The sequence below is a fragment of the Chinchilla lanigera genome, unplaced genomic scaffold, assembly GCF_000276665.1.
Source record: "Chinchilla lanigera isolate Chin_1 unplaced genomic scaffold, ChiLan1.0 scaffold00061, whole genome shotgun sequence".
NCBI classification, from domain to species: domain Eukaryota; kingdom Metazoa; phylum Chordata; class Mammalia; order Rodentia; family Chinchillidae; genus Chinchilla; species Chinchilla lanigera.
In genome coordinates this window covers 6,215,748-6,238,502 of record NW_004955462.1, presented here as the reverse complement: position 1 = coordinate 6,238,502, position 22,755 = coordinate 6,215,748, and the positions used below count along the sequence as shown (strand labels likewise).

At 34.0% G+C, this 22,755-nt stretch overlaps 1 protein-coding gene and 1 pseudogene across 5 annotated transcripts in view; both read left to right on the top strand.

The window, feature by feature from the left end:
- LOC102004253 (kinesin-associated protein 3) overlaps positions 1 to 18,328 on the top strand; it is a 170,370-nt gene extending 152,042 nt beyond the window's left edge. For 4 of the 5 annotated variants that reach the window (XM_005398164.2, XM_005398165.2, XM_005398168.2 and 1 more), the window contains one exon: positions 17,065 to 18,328. In XM_005398164.2, coding sequence (XP_005398221.1) covers positions 17,065 to 17,173 — 109 coding nt within the window. In that variant the 3' untranslated portion in view covers positions 17,174 to 18,328. Of the gene's footprint in view, positions 1 to 12,912; positions 12,982 to 17,064 lie in introns of all 5 variants that reach the window. The other variant, XM_013521458.1, reaches the window with a different exon arrangement.
- A 3,387-nt stretch (positions 18,329 to 21,715) lies between these two features.
- The window catches only part of LOC102029273, a 7,690-nt pseudogene continuing 6,650 nt past the window's right edge, over positions 21,716 to 22,755 (top strand).

Genomic DNA, 22,755 nt, shown 5'->3' with positions numbered 1-22,755 from the left:
CTTATTTTAACTCAGGGAGATTTCCTAATTTAAGGTAGAGTCATTCTAGCCCATCAGTGTTTTGATGTGATTTATGTATTTATAAACCAGTGTTATTTTTCTTACTAAAATATTAAGCTAGATCATTTTTCTTAAATAGGTTCTTTAAAAACAGCTAGAACTTAGAGCCCATAGGTTTTTAACTGTGGCATTAATTAATACCCATTTTCTCCATATTGCCTACAGTCATTCCAGATGTGTGATTACAAATAGCTTATTCCTCAGATACAGGCCATATGGGCTGTGTAAACTGGTTTGCACTTATTTTGAATAGGAATTGTACAGATTGTAGATGAATTATTAAATTTATATTGTCAAATAAATCTAAGAATAAAATATTATTTTGTAGTAAATGAGAAAGGAATGTGCAAATGAAGACCTACCTGCTTTAATAAGTTTAGTGGTTACATTCTCAGTTTCAACTAAAAGAAAAGAGATTTTTGTTGTTGTGTTTTTAAAAGGGAGGGGGAAACTATAAAACTTCCTACAGAAGTATCTAAGAGAAAAACAAGGAAATATAATGTTCTAAACTCAGCTGGTCCAAACCACTTGAGCTGCTATGACAGCTCATAAAACTGAGATTAGTTTTTAACTGAGCTCTGTTTTACATTGCCAAAGTGAATTTTCCTTGCAGGAAGTAGCCAGAGGGTTTATTTAGTTTCCAGTCCTTGACTTTGATCTTTCTGTACTGTCACATCTCGGGTTACATAGCCCTTTTTCACTGCAGTAAATCTGCAACAGTTAATGAGAATAAAATTTCCTCCTCCTTACTGATCGCAGGCTGTTAAATGCCAAGCCACAGCCAACTGCATATTTGCAGAATTTCAGCTAGATGTATGAAAACAGTGCAATCAGTTTAATCTTGTTGACTTTGTAATTCATTTTATTGAGCTTTCTTCCTTTTCAAGTGACCTACCTCATCAAGTCAAGTGGTTGCAAGGCCAATCCAGGAAGAAAGATTTAGAAAGTTTTACTGAGAATAGGTGTGCAAGGGGAGGGGCGGGATGGGTGTGGACTTAATGCATTCAACCATTAAGATTCAAATTAGGTCTCTTTTAAGGCTTTTAAAAGACCAAGGCTTTCTCAAATAAAATAGTTTATTTCTTTGGCTATGTTCTATGTTTAATTTCAACACAAATTTGTACTTAGAGAGTTAGAGTCAGAACATGATTTCTCACATTTGGTTATTGAGAAAATAGCAGAGTATTTAAGGGAATTTTATAGATTTCACAAACCCTGGACTGGAGATGGGCACTCGGTAGAGCACTTCTTTAACAAGCACTAAGCCCAGGTTCAGTCCCTGGCTGAGGCTAGCTCCATGGTAGTCTTTCCAAGTACGCACAAGACCCTGGGCATGATCCTCAGTACTAAAACATCTGATACCTACATTATAATAGTTACGCTTAGAGTAAAAATGACATCGAACCATTTTATGAATGGGTCCCTACATAAATGTTTTCAATATCCAATTCACTTAAGCTTAATTGTATACTTTAATATCTGCATCTTTATAGTGAAGTACAAAAAAAAATCTTTCGTTGTCTTTTATTATGAAATCTCAAGCATTATTTGATTCAGTAAGCATATATAATTTTATTTTCCTCTTAGACTGTTTATCTTTCTTTTGCCTTATTTTGTGGTTGGCAGTTGCATTTTAGGAGCTTTTGTATCTGTCAAGAAATTTACCCTCAGAAGGCCATTTCAGGTGACAGCCAAAATAAGTATGTTTTATTGTATGCTTATATGGATCAAGTTTACATATATAAGTATGTAGTATTATTAGAAGTAAGATACATAAAAAAGAAATCAGTTTCTAGTTTCTCACTATTGAACTCGGTTACTGTTACAGCTATCTGTTTTCACAGAATAAATCATTGTCTTTCTTATAAAAATCAAAATGTTGGAGTAAATCAGCACAATGTAATAAAAGCAATAACCAAAAGTATATTGTGAACTTAGAATAACATAAATAACATAAGTTCTATCATAATAAGTTCTACTTCACACTTAAAACAAAATTTCCCTAATCTTTCTTTCCTATTACCAAGTCATAGTTGACAATAGATAAATCGAAATATGGCATATATGCTGATAAGCTTTTTATTGTTACTGTCACTATGATTTCCAAAAGATAATTTTATTTAAAGTTTATGTAATGATGATTGAAATTAACTTTATATAACATAAAATATATACTTATGGTAAAGTTGTGTGTTTGTATTTCTTGTTATTTGACATCTTTTTAATCGATAAGAACTTGAATGGGATCTAGAGATATATGCATCCATCAGAACTCTCCCTTGGAGAGGCCTATCTTTCATCGTTAAAATATAATTTTTGAGATACATTCAAGCAGCCTACTTGTGATTCCGTGACTTTTTAAAAATATATATATTTAAGGATAATAGTATTGTCAGGCTTATGAAGGGAGTTAGGTACAGTGTCTGTACAGTATTTGGATATCAATGGGCTTTTATCTATTCCTCCTCACTTTTATGTTATCCCTACACTTTGAATTTAAAAAGTATGCATGTATGCGATTGTGTATGTTTATATCCAGAGCAAACAACTTAGACATTTTTTTAATTTTTAGAGGAAACAGAATTAGTCATCTTTAGAAAAGAATGCTATGTTATCTTAAATGATGGACCTCACCCTTTTTTGAAGATTATGCTAGAGTGTTGTCATTCATTTAATTTTTACAGAAACATACACCAGTAGCATTTTCTTACAGAAAAACAAAAAGACTGAGTAGGTAAGGTGGTAAATTTTCTTTTAAAAATTAGATTCAGATTTTCTGACATTTTAAGCTGAACAGTACAATATTTGACAAAGAATTACATTATTTTTTTAAATAGAACTTCCTAAAATTATATAGGCTATGTAAGGAAATACTGTATTTGAACATACTGATAATTCATTGTAGTTGAGTTGCCTCTTATTACAATGAATAGTCGGGAAGGATTAATCCAGACAGCACCATGTTGTGCCATTGTAACAGAAATATTGCTTCTGTAAAATTGTATCAGTAAGTAGGAGGAGTATGAATTCAAGGCCAGCCTGGATATAGTAGCAAGCTCAATGGCATCTTGAGTTACATAGCATAGCAAGACCCTGTCTTTGAGAAACAAACAAACAAAAACCTTCAAAATGTAATTTGAATAATGGTGAGATTTGGGAGAGCCACTGTATAAAAGATTTTGATACATATGCTAATTTCTCTGCCTCCCATCTCGTGAGCAGATGTTTACTGAGTAGAAACTTTTTCATTTTAGGTAGATTATAGGTGTAAAACAAGTAACAAAACATTTAGGACTTTGAACTTCTCTTTTATCACTGACATCCTAGCCAGTGAAGAATTCTTAAAATTTTCATTAGAAAAAGTTTCAGGTTACAAAGGATTTGTTAAAATTAATTAGGTTTTCTCATTTTTCTTAAAATGGTAGTAAACTTCCATTGGTGGTTACGTAAAAATGGAAGAGAAACCTCGAGTTTAAAAGATTCATTACAGCCCGTAATCTGACAGAATTCACCTGCAAGAAATTGTAGGCTGTGTAGTCTTTCAGTAGTAGCTCAGATCATTAAGTCTCACAACACTCAAACCCCATGAGTGAGACAGAGCTCAGACTACTGCAGAGATAATTGGCACTGTAACAGATTGACTTCTGATGCATTTTGTTTCTGTGTTTGAGAAGAAAGTTTAGTAATTTTAAATTTTAATAATTTCCTAAACTTTGTAATTCTGTTAAATTATAGGTATATATCAAATCTCTTTATTTGTGTATTGATTTTTTAAGTGAAAGCTACATATTTCTATGGTATTATTTCAGATTACAGAAGTATAATCAACAAAGACTTTCTATGCTCTTTAAATTAAAGATCTTGGGCTGGGAACTTAGCTCAGTGGCACAGCTCCTGCCTGGCAAGTGCAAGGTTGTGAGTTTGATTCCTGGTACTGGAAAAAAAAACACTAAAGATCTTAAATAGTCTTAAATTTACCTAAATAGGAACATAATCATGAATTCTGCATATCTTTTATACACCTGTCAGCATTCTAGCTAAAATAATGTAAAATATAAGTGTGTATACATGCACATTTATTTAAAATATGTGTTTAACTTTATAAGAAATTGTATCTAAAGTAGATACATTCCACTTTTTTAGAAATTCTTTCTTTTCCAGGTTTTTCCACGCTAAAATGAAGCATTTTCATACTAGCCTAACAGAAATTAAAAGACAAAGCAACCTTAAAAAGGAATACAGATTTGTGTATTCTGTAGACAGAACCAAGTGGCTAATTTATAGCCCCTCTAATGTGAAAGGATGAAAGAAGTATTCTAGGCAGTGGACAGATAAAGTTTTAAGTTACTACTGTAACTTAAAATGTACATCTTTTCAAGGCCTGAGGGATGTAGTTAATTGGCAGAACACATCCTTAGTATGTGCGGGGCTCTGGGGTGAATGACTAGCACCAAAAAGAAAAAAGATCTATGTCTTTTGAAATTTATGCAAGAAACCCCTAAAGCCATGTTTACACATGTGTTCACATTTCATCTAAGATTTCTTAAGGTGATAAGCATGCACTCTTAAAAGGCTCAAAAGTTTTTTTTCTAAATATTGATTTCAAGGCCTTTACAAATAGTACATTATAATTTACGTCATTCTCTATATATGTTATAGAAAAGATACTATTGGAGAAAAGATACTATTAGAACTCCTTACTGTTGCATCTTGCCCTTTTTTTTCTCCAAATTCTGGGAAGGAAGATACTCTCTACCATAGGCAGGTAGGGATTAGAGTTATCTTAAATGGAATCAAGTTGTTCCTTGCCCTGCACACTTGAAACAACCTATATAGGTATATCTGTACACTGATTTATAATACATACTGCCTAAAACTCAGATAATCTTGAAAATACGTAGTGCATCCCCATCACCTTGAATACTTCTCAGCATTGCCCAGCTTTCTTATATAAGTCCTAGATTGTCAGGTAGGTACAACCTGAAAAACAAAGAGTATCACAGAATGCATACAGTGCACTATAAATGTTTTCGAGACCTGTGCACTTTTGTAAGGGGAGCAAACAGTAGCAGCATACCTGAGTACAAGAATGTGTGCACAGTGGGAAGTGATGATTTGCACGAGATAACTAAAATACGTTACCTTTATTTTAGTACTATAAAAAGAAAACGAAGAAAAAATGAGAGGGAAGGTCAAGTAAGGAGAATCTCCCAGTTTTAATCCTAAAGGTGTTGCATCAAATGCATTATTCATGGCATAGAATCTGAAGGGTTCTGATTGAATAGCCTTATTTATACAGCAGTCCAACCTTACTATGGTAAAAGAAAGATATGATTGGGCATGGCATTATTTTACTACAACAATAATTACTATGCCTATGTGTGGGCATAAATCTCTATGACTTGTAAAAGCCCTGTGAAAGCAAACAGAAAGCATATGTAAAAAGTATGACAAGGATGGTATCTTGTAACTGTCTGGCTTGTATGGCAGGAGCCAGAATTGCTTAAGCATTTATAGGGAATGCTTCATTATTTTCTCGTCATAACAATAGCAAAACCAAGTACATACTGTAAGATTGTACTAATCTTGGAAGAGACTTAGAAATATAATCTCAATGCATAGAAATGTTCCAAATGATAGCCATTGTTTTACAAAGAAAGAAATCGTGAAAGATACAGTTGCAGATATAGACTGAAATAGAGTTTATCTGTAGAGACAGAAATCCCATTCAGACGTGTTAATTTTGAGGTCCTGCAATGTACTAATTTTAAGAAAATTCAGAGGTTATTAATAAATGCCTTCTTAAAAATTTATTTTTGCTGAATTTAATAAACTTAATTTCTAGTCCTTAAATTAAGGGAAAATGTCCATGTGTGTTAGAGATGATTAAAAAGAAATAGAGCCACGCATGGTGGTACACACCTATAATCTCAGCACCTGGGAAACCCGAGCAGGAAGATCATAAGCTCAAGGCCAGCCTAGGCTGCATACCAAGACCCTGTCTCAGAAAAAAAAAAGAAAAAATAGTATGATGTATCCTTATGCTCTTTGAAAATAGTTTTAAGATATAGTAATAGGGTCTAAATTATAAGAAGACTTATTAGAATTGTATACAGTACTTCCATATTGCAGTCTACACAGAATTTGCTTGATATCAACAAGTATGTCCCCAGAGGATGCTAGTCCTAGTCTTTGAAGATGATATAACAACATCTTATTTCATTGTCAGATCTGTAAGCAATTAAATATCTATAATTAGCCTTAGATTTATACAGAAAACAGATTCCCTTTTTTTTCCCTAATAGATCCATAATGTAACAGTTAAATATATTCCTGAGGACAAAGAAAGTTTGTGAAATAAATGTAGTGATTTACTTCAGCACCTGTTCCAGGGCTAAATGTGATGCTGCTAAATGTGATGCTGACATGTAGTATTCTGAGATCCTAAATGTTCAGGAGGACAGTAACTGAAACATTTATCCATCCTGTATTTATTAGTGGAATTACTGAATTAGTGGCTGCAAAATAATTAAATACTTCCCAACATTAGTCTTCATTTTATACCTAATAATTCAAGAAAGTGCTTTTTATATATACTTGCAGTTAGGAATTTATTTAGAATCAAATTTTCAAGCATTCATGTCTAGCAGTTTAAAAATATGCATTTCAGTATGTTTAAATGTAGTTTCTGTTATTCCTATTTTTGTTAACTTTGGGAATATATTACTTAGATTGATTTAGTTGCTGTAGTCTTTACCTATCAATGACTGCTTGATTTTTATCAAACATAATTTGTCTGTTGTATAACAAAAAGGTAACAAATGAAATAAATTGGAACAAAAGGTAACAAATGTGAAATAAATTGGAAACTTTATATTAAACATCTTACATTTGATAAGGCTTTTGAGATTTTTTTAAGAAAAACATTTGTCAGCCTCTTAGGTAGTAAAATTGAAAAGTTTCAAAACTGTATTAAAAATATTCCCAAACTGCAATATTTAAGGACTCTGGAGGCACCAGTTTTAACAGAAACTTAATATTAATCTGTTTAAGAGAGACCAGTTGGTATTATGTCAGTAGGGACAGCATACGTGTTAGATGGCTATATTACCTCTTTGATTTTGTTCGTGTCAGATTTCAACTTTATAAGAGAAAGATGCGAAATTCATAGCTCATTTTGTAAAATATTCAGAATAATTGTAGATTGTATTCAATTTCTTGAACTTGTTCATTTCAATAATACATTATGATAAGATTCTATTTGGTACTTTATAGGAACTAAGGCATTATTCATATTTTAACCAGTTAGTCCAGCTAAAGAATTTTTAGTACTAGCATTAACTTTTGAATTATGTTTGAGGTTTTCAGCTTTACAGCATGTTTAGTTTCTTTTCATTTCTTATTAGCATTTTTTAGTACTTAATAGTCTCCTACCCCCACCTAGAACAAGAACTCTCCTCTCTGTTCAACATCAGAAACATTTTCCTTTTTGGCCTGTGCTTTCTAGTTCCCCAAGCGGTATAAGCAAATTGGAAAGTTCAGCTGTCATTCTCGGAAGGTCATAGATCACACTAGCAGCCTGAGTAATCCAAGAGGTTTTAAGTATCATAGCATTTAGTTTAAAGTGAAATTTGCTCTGACAGGGCTGGCAGACCAATAGGAAAAAGAAATATTTGTGCTTGGAAAAGTGCGTATGTAGAGACCAAGAGTATAACTGATGGCTGGAAGTGATTTCAATCTAAAAAAACAAATCATTAAGAGAGTGCATAGGGGTAAAATACACAGTTCATATTTTAAAGAGTCTCAAAATGAACCAGCAACTAAAGTTAGCATTACATAGTAATTAGTTGTGGTATTCAGGATTTAACTCACTCGGTACCAGACAGTATGATTTAACTATCACTGAGAAAACATTGCTACTTACATGATACTCTCTATGTTAAGCCTCCAGCAGTAATTTCTGTCCCTTAAAAATCCAAGCTGTTATGACAGATTATATAAATGTTGAACCGGTAACAAATAATCATTTAAAAGAGGTGCTAATGACTCAGTTCATTGACCTAGAGGTTATTTAAGCCACTTAGTAAATTGCCTTAACATTTGGTGGTGTGAAATGAACTGCTTGATACTATAGAACTGCCAGTTTCAAGAAGTCCCTCTACTTAATTAAAGAAATGTAAATCAAAGATGACTAGATGGCATACCTTCCTTAAAAGATTGCTAGAAAAAGCCTGAGACTGTGTAGGCTTAAGTAAGTATTCACTTCAGCTTGATAACATACTAGACAACTTCTATTGGGTACCCATTGAAGTATTTTTTCTCTGTAATAAATAGAAATAAGAAAAAATAAAATACATTATAAGTCATCCAGGCTTTTTGGTTTCTTTGGAATTGAACCCAGAGCTTTCACACTGATCTACATCCCTAGGCTTTCTTATTTTGAGCCAAAGTCTCACCAGGTCCCTAAGTTGCCCAGGCTGGACTTGAACTTCATATTCTCCTGCCTCAGCCTCCCAGAGTGCTGAGATTACAGGCCTGGAGCTTCAAAGTGCTGCCTTTGTCTCCTCAGAAGAAAAGAAGACAAGATGATTTTAATTCACCAGCCCAGAGAAGCGGTGAAAATTGTCTTATGCCCCAAGGCCCTAGGTAAAGGATAGTTAACCCATGAGAAAGAAAAACCACAAGCTTGTTCCATGCCCATGTGACTAGATTCTGAATTTATACTCTCCATTTACTTCAGGATGCCCTAAATCAACATATTACTAGTCAGACTGTGTCAGGACAGTGAAGCCACAGGTCTCTGGTATATTAGAAACAAATACTGTCGTCTCTGTTGTACAACTTCAGGAAGAAAAATCCCAAAGTTGAGCAAAAACTAAAATACTACAAAGCACATAAAGGACCATTATAAAGAATCAGATATAGCATCAAATACTACGTCAGATGCATTAGGACACCCAAGAGCTAGAGTTAAGAATCTCAATAGGCCTTTAAAATGTACTAAAGCCTTAATAGAAAATCATGCGATGACATTAAACATACCAAGTGTAACAACACCACATAAAAATATAATTATTAAAGTAGGCTTGAGTTATACAACAGGTTAAGATGTAAGAAGTACGAATTGAGGTTAGGCCAGAGTCTACAAAATGTAATTTCTTTACCATTTGGAATAAATTAGTGACTGTTTTACACATGCTCCTTCCATCATTAGTACAAATTAGTTTTTATCTGAAGCATCTCAGCATAGTAACTAAATTGAAAGGAGCTGTCCCCAAGGTAGTGTTTTTTCCCTTAGAACTGACAGATGTCCCTTAAATTTTTTAAATAAACTCCAGATGAATACTTTAAATACAGCCTCCTTCTACTTCTATAATTTGCTCTTGATTTTTGGAAAAAATATTACCCCGTATGATTTCACTAAAAATATGAGTCCTTAAAATGCTTTAGACATTTAGTTCTATCATAAAAGAAAAACTTATAATTATGCATGTAAAAACTTAAGAATAAAAGAAAACTGAATGGCAAATGATGGCTAAATATGATATATATTCATGAAACTTATTTTAGAATCTGCTTAACTTCCCAACACTCAGGAGGCTGAGGCAGGAGGATTGCTGAAAGTTCAAGGCCCTCCTGGGCTACAAAGTGAGTTCAGGGCCTGAACTGCATAGCAAAACTCAAAAAAAAAAAAAAAAAAACTGCTTAACTATGCCCTTGGATTTTACTTTCTCAATAACAAAATGTTTCAGGCCCAAAGCAGTAACTTTAAACAATCCTATGTATACTGTATATTTATTACAGTTACATTTATAGAAACAAGATGCCTTTGACTGTAAGTTCAATGAAAATTGTACAAGTTGTGCTATAATAATTTTGCTTTACTGTGCATTACATTATACTTTCCAATATCCAAGATAGTTGACATCTTCTTACCCATTTTCTTCCGTCCCCACATTCACAAATTTTTCATACATGACTAATAGGCATTCCTAGTTAGCTCTAATTAAATTACTTCACATTTATAAAATGAAGACATTGATTATCTAAGGAAGCAAGGCGAACCACATTCTATCAACTTTAAATATACAGAGAAGTTTATACTTGATAAACCTTGCTTTAAAACTTTGTAGTACATGGCAGGTACTTAGTGGAAAGACAAGCTCTCCATCTAGTGGCAAGTCTGTAAATTACAAACAGACCTCAATTTAATACTTCGCTCTACAAATGTTAGGAGCTATTTTAAATACATTTTAACTTACAAGTTTCTTTCAGCCAGTTCCCCCTCATCACTTTACATTTAGACTTCCATAATAGTCACTTAAGTGCTCTCTGTGTTTTTGCCTACCACCTCCTTTTCTACCACAGATAACTTTTTTTAGTACATATTTGCAGTTCATGCAGGTTATAGTCATCTTGGGGAGGGGTTACATGTATAGACCACAGCTTGTTTCTTTTTCTTTTTAACCCCCTTCCCTCTCACTCCCTCAATCCTCCTCTAATTTCTATATCCCATTTTTCATTTTTGTTTATATTATTAATTTTAGCTCATGTTAAGGCACATAATTGAGATCAAAGATAACTTTCTTTTTTTTTTTTTGGTTTTCTTTCTCTGGTACCGGGAACCGAACTCACGACCTTGCACTTGCTGGGCAGGCGCTTTTGCCGCTGAGCTAAATCCCCAGCCCCAAAGATAACTTTCTAAAACACAGAAATAAGGTTGTCCTTTCTTAAAAGCAATTGGCAGTTTTCAAAAGCACACAATTCTTAGCATGGTGTATAAAGAATTTCAACAGCTAGTCCTAACCTTCTAGACTTAACTCCAACCTCTTATGTTCTATGATATTTTTGTTGTTGTTGTTGTTGTTTTCCAGTACTTGGAACTGAACTCACAACCTCGTGCTTGCCAGGCAGGCGCTGTGCCGCTGAGCTAAATCCCCAGCTCCCTGTTTTATGATTTTAACCATAACATACTACATATTTGCTGTTCTTCAGCCATTTCCTGTAACTTGCTCAGCATTTCTGCACTTCCAGGAGTTCTCTCTCTCCCTGTGAAGTCCTACGTGTCCTTTAAGACTGATCCATTCAGACATTCAGATACTTTCTGAACATCCACTCCATGTCAGATTCCCAACATGCTAAGGATATATCTGTGCGTAAGACAGTCTTTGCCCTTCATAGGCTTGCATTCTGTTTCTTTTTTTTTTCTTTCTTTTTTTGGTTTTTTTTCCGGTACTGGGAATCAAACTCACAACCTCGCACTTGCCAGGCAGGCGCTGTACTGCTGAGCTAAATCCCCAGCCCCTAGGCTTGCATTCTGATAGAAGAGAAAGACAATAAACTATAAAACCACGAAAGGTATAATGACAGATATTAAAATAGAACAGGGGCCATCTTAGTGGCACAGTACCTGCCTGGCAAGCATGAGATCATGAGTTCAATTCCTGGTACCCAAAAAAAAAAAATTAAAAACATAAAAAAAAAAAGTAGTAAAATAAAATTGAACAATTTTATGTGAAACCTTTCTAACTTCCCAAGATTTCCTGTAGCAATTTGTATATATTTCTGATATGCCCTTATTATATTGAATATGTGGTATTCATTTCTATTTATCTCTAGACCAGGACAGCACAGCATCACCTGATTTTCAAAATATTGGTTCGTATTTGGAGCTCTCTCCACAGTTTACAGGGAGGATCATTTCTTCCTACTGCCCTATCAGTCCCATGACAAAATGCACTTCAGCTAAAATTCTTCTTATACTAGGAATATATGTGCTGCTGAAGTGAGCACAATATGGTCCCCTAAGAATAAAAACATACTGATTTTGATTCTGTGGTCAATATATTAACTGATAAGAAAGAATGAAATGTCCAGATTATTAACAGATTATTTCATACTATTCTATAAAATCCTGGAACAGTCCCACTCATGGGAGCTAACTCATGTTGTTTTTTCTAATATCCAAAAACAGTTCCAGCCTTTAATATTTCTTTATTATTCAGAAGACTAGATTATTAATTACTATTTCCTGTTCATAAATATACTGTCTTAAATGATTTTACCTCAGGAAATGGAACCCGTAAACACAGACCCAAACAAAAAACATGAAATTCAGCATAGTGGTTATAAGTGAAATTTCAGCATGTTCTATATATACACATACCCATTTGTATGTGTGTATATGCACATATTCTCTAGTCTTAGCCAACCTTCTGATAATGACTCCTGATAATTTTTAAGATCAATACAGGTTAGCCTACATTAACAGAGAGTCAGAGAGGGGATCTCATTATATTCCCTACAGGTTTCAGAACATCATAAGTATCGTGTTAATTTCGGCTTCCCTGTAAGCTAAACTCTTTCAGATCAAAGTGATTTTAGAGCACAAATGCCGTAATAAAGATTTGAAGCCATCTCCTGAGGATTAAGTAAATGAGAGCCTGAAGCAGCCATGTAAAGAATTAGTGTGGTTCCAGCAGGTAATTCTAAGACTAATGGAACAGGATTTCTGATGAATTAAGAACTCTCTTGACAATCTGACCTAGCCATAAACGGAATGAACTGCCTCTACAAACTAGTGAGCACAGCCTTCCTGGAGGTGCTAAGTTAAGAGCTGGATGGACTCTGTAAATGGAAGCTAAGACCAGATTTTTTCCAAAACTATTTCCAAAGTCCTGCAAGCCTATGAAGGAAGAATGTGGCTTGAATTTATTCTTTTCTTATAGCATACACTAATAAATTTATTACCTGCTATGTATTTACATTGCTGACTTAGGAATTTAAAACAATAAAAAGACTTGTTGCTTTTATCTAATTTTAATACAGTAACGATACTTTTCACTCATGCAGCACTTTCCATCCAAGGATTTCAAAGTGCTTTACAAATGTGCACTAATTAAGCCTCACAAACAGCCAGAGGTAGGTAATTGTCTTCCCTGCTACAGGAATGTCAGCTCTGGCAAAGACATGTAGTAAGTGCCTGAGAGTGTCTGGGATGCCTTTCTGGCTGCCATTTACCTGTAATGCGCTGCATGTGAAGTGTCACTTGTCATCGCTAGATTTGTTTTGCCCTACTCTGAATCATCTCATGACCGCTGTTAAGAATTTGGTTAAAGTCTTAAAAATATTAGAGAAAATTCAGTTTTCTGCTTGCTGTGTGTCAGTTACATTTGTAGATTTGTAAAAAAGAAAAAAATAGATGTGGTTTTATATTTTTGGATTTTAAAAATATTTTTTCATTTTAGCTAATTTTTATTTTCCTTAATAGGCCTAGGTACAAAAATACATTGTTCTTGGGACATAAAATTTAATAGCAGATTGATTTGTTGACCAAACCATTTCTAGTTATCTTTTCACAACAAACAATATTTTCTGTGGACTAGAAGATGTACTGCATCTGGGTAATTCAAAGATCTAGAATATGTTATGTGAACATTAAGGATAAAAATACTAAATAACTAGTCCTTTAAAAAAATAAACAGCATATGCTAATGTAGGATATAAAACTTCTTATGTGGGTTAGGATTGACAAGAAGAAAATGTGTACAAACAGAAACACACACAATGCAGACTGGGGTTAAGTCCCAGTATAAATAGCCAAATTCACAAACTCATATCTGAAGCAAAATGGTTACACAGAGCAAAGCCATGTCACAGATTTAATTCCTTACCTTTGGCTCTTAGAGCCTCTTAATGTAAGCCAAGTGTTTTTGGAATAGGAAAGCACAATTTTTGCTGTGGCACTGCCTTTTTGTTTTCTCTCCGTGCTAGATATTGAACACAGAGCCTTCACACTTCCTTCATCCATTTGAAAATGTATAGATAGATAGAAAGATAGATCGATAGGTAGGTAGGTAGAGAGAGAGTCTAGCCAGTCAGTCTGGCTAAGTTGCTCAGTCTGGGCTCAAACTTGGAATCTTCCTGTCTAGACTTCCCACACTGCTGGTATTATAGGTGTGCACTACCATGCCCAGCTGACTCTGCCTTTTTATATTCACGGTTTCTGTTCCAAAAGAATTTACATAAAGAACCTGTCTCTTTCTGTTTAACGAAAAAGTTACTATTAGATCTCTTGGTTTTGAACCAGATTCTATATCAGCAACGCTGCGTTCTTATTCCAAGGGAGGAGGTCGGATAAGTGTCCAAATGTTCCAGAAGAATAACTATCCTGGGGCTGGGGATTTAGCTCATTGGCACAGTGGCTGCCTGGCAAGCGCAAGGTCGTGAGTTCGGTTCCTGGTACCGGAGAAAAACCAAAAAAAAAAAAAAAAAAGAATAACTATCCTCATGTTGAACTGTTCAGTTTCCTATTATATTAAAAAGGCCCAAATAAGATTAAAGAGGACTGTTGTTTCAGAGTGGAGTTAAAAAGCTATGAATTTACAGATATGGTTGATCTTTCATAATACAGAAGTACCTAACATCTGTCCATTTACTGTCCAAACTAGACAATGTCTTCAGTATTTCTAAATATTCTTCAGAGTAGCAAATTTTTCCATGATTTATGATGGGTAGGTTTTTAAAACTTGTTTTAAAAGTTAGTTTTAATTTTTCTCCCTTGAAAATTTTTCCCAATTTCAGAAAGTGAAATAATGTCCTATACACTGTAATCTGGGTGATCTGTTGACTACATAAATAGAAGTAGCACAGCAGCCTGAGATTATAATGTTCAAGACCCAAGACTTGCAAGTTCAGATATTCAGATTCATTAGTGCTCAAGGTTTGCTCCTAAGATTTTTATCCACAATGTATGTGACTGGCACTTAAAAACAAAACAAACAAACAAAAAACCATCTGTCAACTTCTAATGAAACATAGCCATCTGGTAGATCAGGTAATAGAAATGTATTCTTTACTCTGTTGGTGAACAATGAAACGTAAAAAGTTTGCGTAGTCAGATATGGTGGCACCTGCCTGTAATCCCCGCACTCTAGGAGGCTAACACAAGAGGATGGCAAGTTCCGACTCAGCCAGAGTAATTTATAGGCTTAGTGAGTCCCTGTCTCAACATTAAAAATTTAAAAAGGGATGGAGCTGTAGCTCAGTGTAAAGGCCCTGGATTCAGTCCCCGGTGCCAAGAGAGTGGGGAGAAAGTTTGCCTTTTAGATACAGAAATAAAAAAAAAAGTTATCCAGTATTATTTCCATGTAGAATGGCCTGAGAATCTGTTAAAGTACTCGTCCTCCTTGAGAAGAAGCCTGCTAGAAAAGTCAGGTCATAGATCATCAAGGAACTGCTTAGTTTGCTATTACTAGCATTGTAGCTGAGAAGCTCCTTGGTCCATGTCAGCACGGCTGGCAGACTGTCTTCTGAAAGTCATCTTTTAGTTCGAATACAGTAGGATTGCTAAAAAGTCTTCTGTGAGATACTCTGCTTTGAAGATACCATTGCGTATTTCTTCACGATTTACTGTGTGCCTCTTATTTCCAAATTCTTGAAAGAGATCCCACCACAGCCTCTAGAATGAGAACTGAGAAGTGAGGGCAAATGAGTTTCACTTACATCTTCTGCTCTCAACCTCATAGGAGGTGCTAAAAGGCAGGTAATAAGTAGAAAGATGAATAAGGAATGAGTTGAAATTCACAAGTTATATAATCAACCCTTATATACTTGAGAGTTTGTTTAGATACATGAATACTTCATTAGCCTTAGTGCTAAAAGCTTTCTGCAGCCAACTTTCCCTCTAATTTTAAACTGATATTGGTGTATCTTATCAGTACACAAGAGTTCACTACTACATTACTTTACTTTCAGAAACATTTTTAAGCTACCTCTAGAATAATATTTCTTAGCATTTCAAAATTTAATCTATTTTCTCATGATACCAAGGTAGGAAAGGTTGCTTATATTTTACCATTTCAAAATAAAATATAGACTTAAAATATTTCAACTAACCTTGAGAGACTATGGGTAGATTTCCGTTTGTAAAGAGCCATAGAAGCTTGACCCTTGCCCCATCCGGGTTCTTTCAGTACAAATAAATAGCCTGACACAGTTCAAAAATTTTATTTCCCTGAGAGGTTGATTCACATGACCAGCACATCTTATATTATTCTTTAGCTCCATCCTAATAAACATAACACACATTATTTTCAAACTTAAAATTTAATAAATCGTTCTACTTAATCTCACTTTGAGTGTGAGGGGAAGTTAGTGCCAATGTGAATATATTTTCTAAACATACTCAGATTTTTTTTCTGATGAAAAAAATCTCCATCCTGTAGAGTCTGAAATCTTAAATCATTGAAATATATTTATTTTATTAAAAGATTATATTTCCACATTATGGATGGCTTCTTGTTTGAAAATCAAGCTCAGTAGCATTCATTGCATGAGCTATGCATGAGCATGTTACAGCTGTCATATTTTCCTAGTAAAATAAATATTCTGTCATTTTTCTAAGTGTGGGATAATTCTTTGTTCTTAAAAGGTACTTTGGAAAATAGGTTTTTTCTAATTTGTTAATAGACTCCATTTTTAAAGAGTAATCATAAAGTATATCAATTCTTCAATTATCTTTATCACTCTGAAGGTTATTTTTGGGTTTCCATTATTTCTACAAAATAAGCTGAACTAGAATTTATAACATGTAGCAATTTTTTGCGCTGATAAATCAGAAGAAGGATTTGCAGATCAAACCTGGCTGTCAAATTTATGGTTCTCTAGCAGTACATTATTGATAAAGGCTTAGATGCAGAATCTTTTTATATTCTGTCATTAGAGCATTTATTAAATGAAATCTTTTTTATCTGATTCTTTCACTTTGTTTTGAATAGTAACCTGATGACAGATTTCTGACATTTTTAACATTCATCTCATGAGAAATAAGTATTTTATACACATTTTAATGAGTACATTAAGGAAGAAAAAAGGCTAATATTCCTATAAATCACTATCAGTGCTGAAAGAGAATTGTAGAGGTATAAAATTCTGAGCCTCTTACTTGACCTGCGTTATAGATTTATGATTCAAAAACACAGCTTTTGGCTTTTTCTCTTTCAGCCTTGGAATGGATGGCTTTGGCCAGCCAGTTGGTATGCTTGGACGCCCTGCCACAGCTTATGGATTCCGCCCTGATGAACCTTACTACTATGGCTATGGGTCTCAATAAAATCGTCCCTTCCTATGCTTACTCTCAGATTAGGAGAAACCTTTGTGGTTTGGGTTAACTTTGACCTTGGTCTGGTAATGCATGTTGATCCTATGATGGCTCTGTATTTATTTTTCCCAGTTTGCTCCAGAGCGACTCCAGCCTCTGCTGTCTTTTGTTGAGTACAGTTGATGCTAACACTGTTCACTCTCCAGCCATATCTTGATGCTGAATAAAATTTCCCATGACACTCGAAAGTGAATGTTGAAAAGCTATTAGACTAGAAAACCAACGCTACGTACATCAAATGGCAGTTCTGACCTTGAGAAACAGGGCAAGCTTCCATTTGGGAAATCTGACCTTGGGATTCTGTGTTTTGTTTTGTTTTGTTTTGTTTTGTTTTGTTTTTTGTTTTGTTGTTTCTTCTCTGTGTCTCTTTTCAAAAATCACAAAGATCTTACAGGCATATAGTACATCTTAAATGCGATGGGAAATTCAGTGTCTTCACCTTTAATTTATATTTTATTAACTTGGGACCAATATAAGGTAAAAAATTATAAAAGATTGATTTTTCTGTGTGATCCTCTACATGTAAGTTAAAGAGTAAAGAGACAAGACCTCAAACTTGTTTTTATAATGAGGGAAAATGAAAAAACTCCCATCTAGCAATCTATAGCCCTTCTCTTTCCCCCTTCTGACTATTATTACTTATAAGTCTATAGTGTAAACTAACAGGAAAAAAGGTAATCAGAGTAGCTTAAAGTATTAACGGAAACGCAGTAATACCTCAGTTCACAGATGCAGAAGCATTCGGCAAGATTTTGCTTCCATTTGCAAACCACATCAGGTGACAAATGATGGTGGTTGTCTTCCCCAGAATTATGGAAAGAATTAAGTTCATGAACCAAGGTACTGCTGTACTCTGAGGACTTACATAAGAAAAAAGGAATGCTGATAACCCCTAGGAAAAATTCCAACTAGTCTATTTATAGTTATAAACCTAGAACCAAAAAAATGATTATTATAATTCAGCTTGGCCAAGGTATCTTAAGAGTGCACTCTGATTTAATGTAGTTGTTTTATATATGGTGTACATTTTGTTTGTCCATCTGCCTGTTAATCTGTTTTTAATAACTTGCAGCTGCTTCAATAAAAATAAATTGGAGTTCAAATCAATGTATTTATTTGTTTATTTACCCTTGGAGACTCCTGGCTCTGTTGGGACTTTTAATAAAAAATGGGTTATGCAAATATGCAGTGGTTACAACACTCAGTGTTAAAGGGTAAAAAGCTGCTAGGTTGAATGCTTACATAAAACATGTAAATAATAATCTTAGTTTGGTAACATGGTTATATATAATTTAGGTTAATAGGTATGTTTCTTTCAGTTAACTTTCAGGTAAATGTTATCCTATGTAAAAGTTCTATTTAAATTGGCTCACAGACAAATGGACACTGATATTAATCTAAATGCTTTTGGTTCTCATGGCTTAACAGTACAAAAAATTTAAATTAGTTGGTAAAATAAGAATACAGATGTCTTTAAAATGGGTAAAATATGTTTTGCCTATGTTGTTAACCAATTAGGGTAATATTTATCTTTGTTAAAATTTAAGATATAGTGGGGCTGGGGATTTAGCTTAGCAGCACAGCTCCTGCCTGGCAAGTGCAAGGTCATGAGTTCGATTCCTGGTACAGAAAAAAACCAAAAAAAACAGAAACAAAAAAAAAAAAATGTAAGATATAGTGTCCATTGCTTTCTTGTATTTCAAGTACTGTGACCTTTAGGGTTTCCTTTGGCTAAAAAATAAGTTAATTATGTTGGTCTAATATCTTTGCTTTTAAAGATAAACAAATAAAACAAATGTTTATGATGAAATATCTGTGTATATTAAATGCATCTCAGATTGCTGATATATATGTGTAACACCTTGATATAAGAGCAAAGGATATCTGACTCTTAAAGAAGTTTCAGAGTAACTATTCAAGAAGGATAAGAAGCATGTGAAAATAGAAATTTCTATCTTTAAATAATAGATCTCAAAGTGATTGAAGATTGTATTTGTTCATCATTTTTAAGATTAAAGTTAATAAGTTTTTTAAGAAGAACTCATTTAACAATTGAGGTTTTTTTAAATCTTTTTTTGCTGTAAAGAATTAATAACTATTGCTTACCTGGTCTATTTATGTATATGACCAAGTGCTTATATTTTCAAGAGATGCTAGAAAGGCATGCTTGCTTCTCCATAATAATAATTTTTTTAAAAATCCTACTGTCTACTCTTTGCTTAATTTAAGTACTTAAAAATATGGCTTTAAAAAAATCATTTTGTTTTTACAGAAAACCCTTGCAAGGTTCAAAAGCAAAGTTTCAGGGATTTCCCTCTGCAGTTATGTTATGTGTCCATTTCTAGATGTACACTACTTACATCTACATATGACACAACTTTGGATTCAAATACAAGTTATAACATGATTTCATAAAACTACTCAGTCTAAAAGTTATGCTTTTCTTGTAAATTAATAATATAACACTGTATATTTTGCATAAAATATTTCTAATTAGAGGCAAGTTATCCTAACAAAATATTTCTTTAAAGAAGTCAAAATGTAACACTGGAATGTCAGAATCTGTTTAAAACAGTAAGGCTCAAGATACAGATCCATTTTGAGTAAAAATTATAACAACTAAAATAGAGGTTTCACTATTTCAGTATTGTTTTCTACTGTCTTTTGTTAGGTTTTAATTGCTTATAAAAATTCTTAGCTAGTTAAATTAGGTATCTGTTTCAAGTTCTGCTTACATAAACTATTATATGTGATACGCCTTATTTTCAAAAATGCAACTGTTGTGTTGTAATAGTCTCATCTTAATATGCTAAAAAGTAACACTTCTTTTGCTAAATTACTACATTGCTTTTTACTAGTAGTCATTCAGCTAATGAAAGCATTACTCCTCCTGGTCAATAAAAGACAATTCTGTGCAACAAGTGTATGTTCTAGGGGAATAGGCACAGCGCCATTCACCCAGAGGAGCACGGCAATGGAGCAACAAAGGCAGAGAATAACCATCCAACCTGATTGTGGATGAGGACAACACTCAAGGAAAGAGGGGAATTACATTGTCCATCTACCAATAGTAGCAGGGTCATACTGTAGCTTGGACAGTATCTTGAGCCTTGTGGGGAGGTGGGGAGGTGGTAAATAAATAGAGGCACCTGTGATGCAAGGAGAGCACCTCAAAAATGAATAGACCCTAAACCTAACCTTTGAAAATTGTGACTGGCTAGATCACCAGACTGCAGATCTTAGAGAGAAACCACTCATTCAGTAACTCAGGAATTTTTTCTTTGACTCAATCTCCTTTTCAATTTTCTTTGTATCTTTCCTTCATTGGTTTTTCTGGGGATTTGGGGTTTTCTTCCCCACCCCTTTTATTTTCCTCTTTTAGTTTTGTTCCTTTTCTCCAACTTTTTTCTCTTATCTCCTTTTTCTGCTATTTATCTTTTTTCTTATTCATTCCTTCCAGCAGGTGTTCTCTATCATAATTTTCATTTGTTACTAAAGGAGTCCCTGTCAGACTTTCTTCTCTTCCATCTCTTATCCTGCTCATTAATTTTTCAGTTTTTTCATTCTCTAGTTCTGAATCCCCTACACCTTACTAATAAAACTACTAAGTTTTATGAATCTCTAGATAGATAATGAATCTCTAGATAGTTAACTTTATACTATTGGTGTTAACTATTGCATTGTTAGAAGCAGGTCACTATTTAGCCTTGTGTTTATACCCTAACTAAAAATTTCTGTGGAGAAGGGTGGTACTTTATTTCTTCATAAGATTTGTCAATGTTCTGTTTGTATTTGATGCAATAATTGATGCTGACTTTATCACTATACCCAACATGATATGGGTGTTTCTGTTTGTTGTTTTTACTGTTCTGTTGTTTTTTTGAGATGGCAATATCTGGAATATTTTGGGGTCATTAACAATACTGTGGCCCATTCCTGGACAACTGGATACTGGGCCAAATATACTGCAACATCCCATCTCAAGAAAACAGAGGTAGTTAAATCCTGGGACAGAGGCAAAGGCAACTAATTAACCATGCCCAGAGGACACTGCTCAAAAGTAGACATTAACTAAGTAGGTCTCCATACTAGAAATGAAGACTTCAATCAACCCACAAGTGTCAACACACACACACACACACACACACACACAAAATAGAAACATGAAAACAAAAACCAACAAAATGCCTCCAAACACTAACTCCCCAAAGATGACACATGGGGCACTGAAGAGGAATAAAGCAAAAATCACCCACACAAATCACTGTGTCCAAAATTATATCAGGAGAAATAATACAACTAAAGCATTTGACCAGCTCACAGAACATATGATATTGGGCCAAATAAAATGATCATCAAGTCTATAAAAGACATTAATAAAAAGCTAATAGAGCTAAACAAAATGATACAAGTTAGGTATTACTAGCATAGAAAACAGAGTTCATAAAAGGGCTCCAAATACAAATTCAGAAGATTAAAAATTCTATCAAAAGTATGGGCAGCACAAGTGACCAGTGTGAGAACAGAATGTCAGAACTACAAGACAGAGCTGTTATTGGTGGGCAGTGAGTGAGAGATTTTTTTTCCCCAGTACCGGGAATCGAACTCATGACCTTGCGTTTGCCAGGCAGGCACTGTGCCATTGAGCTAAATCCCCAGCCCCAAGATAGAGACCTTTTTAAAGAGGGAGAAAGTGAAAATATCTGACAGCCACTAGATGGAGCAAAGAAGACAAAAGTAATTGGAATTACAGGGAAAAGAAAAAATGAGACAAGAAGGAAAAAACAGCTTTTGTAAATAGGAAAAGAAAGGGTGGGTAGGGGAATGGAGAGAAAAAAATACATATTATGTACAGGTACAATTTCCCTATGATGACTATGATCATTCTGTACACCTAAATGTTCCAGTGAACTTAATTTTTAAAAAAGCACAAATGGCTTTTTAAAAGCTTAGGAACTTTCCCAATAAAAGGATTTAACACATTAAGGGAGGCACATAGAACCCCAAATAGCCGTGATCAGAAAAGAACCTGTACAACACATCATAGTCAAAAACCAGGGTGTCCACACAAGAATAGTATCTTAAAAGCAGAGAAAAGCAACCAATCATTTATAAAGGAAAAGCTATTAAAATTACAGCAGACTTTTCAACAGAAAATGTAAAATTTAGGAGAGTAAAGTGTTTTAAGCCCTAAAGGAAAACAACTTCCAACTCAGGCTGCTATATACTGCAAAACTTTTTCTGTAATTGATGGAGAAATAAGATATTTTTATGATAAACAGCACCTACAGAGATTCATGCATACCAAAAAACACATGAAAAATTCTCAAGGATACCCTAGGGAGATAATGAAGCTAATCTTGACAAAAGAATGAATACACCAGGTAGGTTGAACACTTAAGTAGAAGGAAAAGATAGAGAATCAATAACAGGAAAATAAGGAATATATAAGTCAATATATTAACTCACAATGTGAATACTGTCAATTCGCTAATTGGGACACTGGATCAAGAAAAAAATCCAAAAATATATAT